The sequence below is a fragment of the Nesoenas mayeri genome (assembly GCF_963082525.1).
Source record: "Nesoenas mayeri genome assembly, chromosome: 2".
In the NCBI taxonomy this organism is placed as follows: Eukaryota; Metazoa; Chordata; class Aves; order Columbiformes; family Columbidae; genus Nesoenas; species Nesoenas mayeri.
In genome coordinates this window covers 45,354,393-45,360,392 of record NC_137543.1, presented here as the reverse complement: position 1 = coordinate 45,360,392, position 6,000 = coordinate 45,354,393, and the positions used below count along the sequence as shown (strand labels likewise).

General features: G+C 43.1%; 1 protein-coding gene across 1 annotated transcript in view; it reads left to right on the top strand.

Annotated features, from left to right (window-relative positions):
- Positions 1-965: 965 nt before the first annotated feature.
- Positions 966-6,000, top strand: part of SPIDR (scaffold protein involved in DNA repair) — a gene marked incomplete at both ends in the record, with an annotated part of 211,942 nt that continues 206,907 nt past the window's right edge. Inside the window, one exon of the mRNA XM_080364135.1 lies at positions 966-980. Coding sequence (XP_080220261.1) covers positions 966-980 — 15 coding nt within the window. The remainder of the gene's footprint in view (positions 981-6,000) is intronic.

The following is a 6,000-nucleotide window of genomic DNA, read 5'->3' as shown; positions in this document are numbered from 1 at the left end:
CCTTATTTGTTGTTTCAGAAGTTAAATCTTAATCACAGAATCACAGAATGTCAGGGATTGGAAGGGACCCCGAAAGATGATCTAGTCCAATCCCCCCGCTGGAGCAGGAACACCTAGATGAGGTTACACAGGAAGGTGTCCAGACGGGTTTTGAATGTCTCCAGAGAAGGAGACTCCACAACCTCCCTGGGCAGCCTGTTCCAGTGTCTGTTACCCTCACTGAGAAGAAGTTTCTTCTCATATTTAAGTGCAACCTCCTGTGTTCCAGTTTGCACCCAATGGCTTAACAGTAAATGCATTTTTCATAGTGTCTTGCCTTACGTTTAGATGCTACTTGGTTAGGTGTGCAGGCCGGTGGTCAGGCTCCTGTGCTCCGTTTATTTCCTTGTGGTGCCCAACAGCACCGTTCTTTTGACCTCATTAATGTTTATAAATAAGGAAAGGGTGAGTGTCAGAGGATGGAGCCAGGCTCTTCTCGGTGACAACCAATGACAGGACAAAGGGCAATGGGTAACCTCATCTAGGCGTTCCTGCTCCAGCAGAGGGATTGGACTAGATGATCTTTCCAGGTCCCTTCCAATCCCGAACATTCTGTGACTCTGTGTGTGATTCTCCACACCGTCCCCTTGGAATCAGAGCTGCAGCCCCTCGGGGCCTCGGACCCCTCGCCATCCAAAAACGGAGGAAGCGCAAAGCCGTGATTGCAGCGGTCCCCGCAGAGCGCATGCGCACACCACCTCTTCCCGCAACTCGGCAACCTCTGCCTTCTCCGTGGCGTCAGCCGCGCTCCACCAATCAGAAGCCGCGGCTCTCGTGGCGCCAAAGCTGGAAAGGACCTGGGGGTGTGGCCTCCGGCTCCCGCGCTGGAGCGGGCTGGGGGGAGGAGGGGGTTCCCTTTTGCCACGCCCCCTCCCCGGGGCTTCCCCGCCATGTGACTGCGGACGTGGCTGCCTTGTCAGGGGGCGATGCCCAGTAGGAAGGTACCGGCGGGAGGTGGGGGGGGAAAGCGGCGCTTCTTCACGGTGCGGGTGGCGGGGCACTGGAACAGGCTGCCCGGGGAGGCTGTGTAGTTTGCGGCTGCCGGAGGGCGGCCCGGCGGAGCTCAGTGCGGGGCTCGGCCCGCGGGGGCGGGGAGTTCCCGCCGGCTGGTTGCAGAGCGGGAGTTGTGTGTTGGCGGCCGCCTGCCCTGCGGCGGGAATACGGGCCCCTCATTTAGGTGTTCCCGCTCCGGCACGGGGGTTTGGACTGGATGATCTTTTGAGGTCCCTTCCAATCCCTGACATTCTGTGGTTCACCGCCTTCGGGGTGTTCTCGATTGCGCGGCATTGACGTTTTCTTCATCGTTATAGAGTGAAAGCGCAGCCGTACCGTGGGGACGGTGTAATTCAGCCTTTTTATTAGGTGACAGTCCGGGGGAAAGTGCAGGGGGAGTAAAGCTATGAGAGGAGAAGAGAGTTGACAAAATTGCTAGCCTTCATGTTATTTTTTCAAGTAGCTTTGGGCATGAACGGGAGTAGAGGGAGAAGCCACATGCGCTTTATTTTGATCTGCTCGCTTTGGTGCGTTTGATGCTACTTGCAGGGTAGTGATCGGGATGCTGTCCGATTTGCAGTGCTTATGGTAATATTGAGGTACTGCTGGAAGAGAGGCTACAAGTGTCATGTTCGCTCTGTAAAAACTAATAGAGTTCAAACGATAGGTCCGGACTGTAAAACGTTTTGTTTTCCTTTTAGCATATAGTTAAAATGATGTGAAAATGCTACACTAGTTTTTAAATATAACTACATTTTAAAGTATTTTTATAGAAGAAAATGTCAACGACAAGCTTAAAATAGCTATAGTTCCTTTACATTACTTTGTAAGACTGACACTATATATTTTCTTCTAAAAGTGCTGGAAGTTCTTGACTAGTGAAAACCTACACACTCCCACTGCCAAGGTTGAGCCAGCTCTTGTTGCAATGTCATGAGAGCTTATTATAACAGTAGTTTCTTTTGCAGACAAAGATAATGTTTCTCATTATTATATCAATGAAAACTATACAGATCATGTGAAAGGGCAGCAGACTTCTCCACTTGCTGACTACTCTTGTTAATTAAACCATTTTACAAAACAAACCAACCCGATACATAACAAAAAGATATGATGCTGTTATTGTATCCGAAACATTTTGGATAACTTAACTTTGTGCAAGCTTTTCTAAAACACATCTATGTTAACCATTTTGATAGAGTGCAGATTTCTGTCTAACTAACTGATTGGCACCAGTTATGAGTATAAAGTATATTTTGATAGTGTTCTTTTTCCATAAGGGTTTGGTGTGGGTTTTTGTGTGGTTTTGTGTGTGTGTGTTGGTTTTTTTTTGTGTATGTGTGTTTGGTTTTATTTTCTTGTAAGCATATAGTAATTTATACTGTTGCTTGAATAAGCATGTATAGGTTAAAAAGAACCCCAATGTTCAAATGGTAAGATTATATCCATGTATGTGTGTGTGTATACATATCAGTCAATGAGAATAGCCTTTTATTGAGAGTAGTAAAAATCGTGAACACAAAGAAGGATTTTTAAACTGTGTTTTAAAAATACCAATCTCAGCACATCACTATCAATAGGAAAAGTATTTTGATGTTGTTGGGGGGGTTTTTTTTGAGTGTTTTGGGTTTTTTTCCCCTCTCCAAATGCACGCTGATGGGATGGAAGGCAGTGTGCCAGGTCATTGTGACTGTGGTCATACAGTCCAGATTTTTTAATGAATGATTACAACTTGATGAGGTCCCTTCTCAGTTAGGATCATAGGTATCCTTGTGAATTGTCTTTGAAAAATATGTGTACCGGTTTTCATACCAAAAAAATAAAATCTTGGCTTGAAAGAAAACACAGACTTGTTTTAATTCTGCAACCTTTATTTAAATCCTCACTTGAAGGTTTAAAATGCATGTATGTTTTAATATTAAATTAAAACTTCACTTTCTATCCAGGCACTAAAAACAGTAATTATGCTTTCAGGACTTACTGGCATGAACACTGAGTTTTGCTGAAAATGGGATGCCTGCTGTCAGATTCAGTTTTGTGCTGTCTTAAAATTGGGCTCTTAAAACACAAGACTTACTTATTTTAGTTTATGAGTACTTTTACGTGAAGTATATGAGGACAAAAGTGAAAGATTGGCTCTTGGTCTGTGTTTGATATTTTTGTGTGGTTTTCTGCAATTGTTCCTTCCAAAAGGTTTGTGGTGTGGTTGTTGTTTTGTTTTTGTTTGTTTGTTTGTTTGGGATTTTTGTTTGTTTGTTTGTTTTAAAAAACACAATAAGTCTCTGGAAGTTAGAAGCGCTATTTTCAGCCCTTTGGCTGTTCTGCTCTGCATTAGAGAAGAATGCGATAATGGTATTGAAATAGTTCCGAGTGATGCCGTAGTGACATGGCTAACTTTTGGATTTGCATGTCAGTAGCAGGAGGAGTTAATGTAGCGAAACATTTTGTTATTGTTTTTGTCCTTCAGTTTATGTTGTCTTTTGTGTTAGAGAATGTGAAGTGTCAAAGAAATGTCACTTGCATATGAGGTAGATAATATATCTGGTCACGTTTTCCTGGGGGATCATTCCGTGGTTTTGTGGAGCAGCCCAAAGAAATGGGATTATCTGGAGTGTAAAGGGTTGTGCGGTCTTTGAACATATGACCCCAGTGAACTTCATACAGGGTCCTTCTGGGATACAGATATTTGGCATAAGTATAGATTGGTTGAGTGGAGTTGTTCTAGATAGGGCTGTAAGGAACGTTTAAGGAAGGAATGTTGTTTTTACAACTGATCTGGCACCTGACGCCAGCAGCGGGAAAGGACTGAGAGACATCAGACTATGAATCCTTAATGTAAAACAAAGTGTCTTCGAACTAATCCCGGAATGCAAACTCGTTACTGTATTTATTGTTAATAAAATATGCTTTGCTGAGAGATCCTGCCTGGGCCTATTATATTGGCAAGATGATTGTTTCCTACAGGACCATCTATTTAAAAATCGAATCTAGCCCCCGGCCCTATACTTTTAGTAGTCTGTTGCATAATCCTTACATAGATTTATTGAATTTTCAGTGTTCCTCCTTTTTTCTCACACCCATGTAGGCTGACTTACCCTTTATCTCCCTGAAAATAACTGAAGGAGAAATGGGGGAAGGATTAATTGCCATGCCTTTGACGTGGAGGGCTTGATCTAATTCCACTAGCAGGAGTAATTTGATTTTTTTCACTCCTATAGAAGGAACTGCTCCAGAGACAGAATGCAGTGCTTTCATGAACAGAGGTCAACAGGCAATTTCTGTATCAGGTAGCTAGCCTAGCCTCTCCTTTTTTAGCTCAAAATTTCAGAGGTCGTGTTTTGTCTTCAGATGCTCTACACAATCCACAAGATTCTTTGCCTGACTCTTCGTTTTCTAATCTTTATTTTTTCATGAGGTATGCCAGGTCTACACAATCTAGCACTTTTAAGCCTGATTCAGTGATTTTTTATTTTTCTTTTTTAATACCAATATCTTGTTTCTAGACACTGCATGCATAACGTTAATAAATGACCCAAGATATTTGTTGTGTGCCCCATTGTTATGCCAGAGGGAAAAGATTATGATTAACCTTGTGACTTGAGATTAAGAGAACTCACTGTTGTTGCCGCATTTATTTGGGAACAGCATGGCCTTCAGATTAGCTTCATCAGAAATATTTATTCCTGAGAGAAACAAGTTTCTTAAAACATTAGTTTCTCTGTTGCCTTGAAGCGGGTTGGAGTAGAAGCAAAGAGCCTTTAAACCTTTCTGTTTCTGCACACCAGCCGGCGTATTCCTCTGTGCCAGGGTGTCAGGGAGCAGCAGCCCCTGCGGTGGTGGCCTTGCAGGGACAGGGTGAAGGTCCCCTCCATGGCACAGGAACCATCCATCATCCCTGAAGGCAAAGAACTGAATAGATGCCCCGCAGGGCTGCTCCCAGCTTACTTGCACGTAGCCTCCCTGGTACTGTAGTGCACTTGTCCTTTGGAGCGTGGTGACATTAGCTGGGTGTGGAAAGTGCAGTCACTGTGTTTCTCTTCTGTTCTTTGCATTGTAGTCGTCATCCAGAGGGAACTCCCTGGTGTCATTTGTGTCACTGAGAGTTTTTTCTTCCGAACTGCACTTGTAACTTGGTATATACGTATGTCTGTAACACTTTTCTATTGCACACAACATTCCTATTACAAATTTTTAATAAAAATACATTTGTGTGTTTTATATCTGCACACAAATGTCATGCATGCTGAAACTATATACATTTTACATGGCATATTTTTCTTTAAAAAAGTGTTTGGTGTATGTATGTATGTACCTGTATACATGCACCCATAAGTACATGTGCATCTATGCAATGCTACTGTGACAAACTCCCTGCTCAGTAACTGTGGATTTAAGCTGTAGGTCCAATTTCCAGAGTTCATGTCAGGTATTTATATGGAGAGATGTAAATTATCAAGGAGTCTGGGATGAGGAGAGTTGTCTTTAGGGGCTGTTCTTTTATTTATTTTTTTTTAAGGTGGTGTAGGATGTGGGAAATAATGGGAAGGTACCTACATTAAAGGCATGGAACCGTCAATATCAACAATCGTAAATCCTTCTCTTTCTCTTACCTCCAAATGGTGTCTGCCAGAAATTTGCAGTAGCTGAAGAACATCTTATGTAGAGGCTATATTTCTTTACTTGTTCTGGGACTTCAGGAACTTTTCAGTTTTTCTCAGTAACTGTAGTAGCTATAAATTTCTGTGTGGTGGTAGCAGAAGCTGTCAGATTATCCTGTATCTGGGGAGCAGGATGTGTGTGGTGAGACAAAGAAGTAATTAAGCAGAGCTGTCAGTACTGACGGTTTTTCAAGTTGTAATTAAGCTGACATGGTGTCAAGCAGCTGCTGGAGTGGTCCCACTGGTCCTTGTATCCTTTCTTCCGCCACTGTGCCAGCTGTAGGTAACTAGTGCTTCTTCCCAAAGAAGT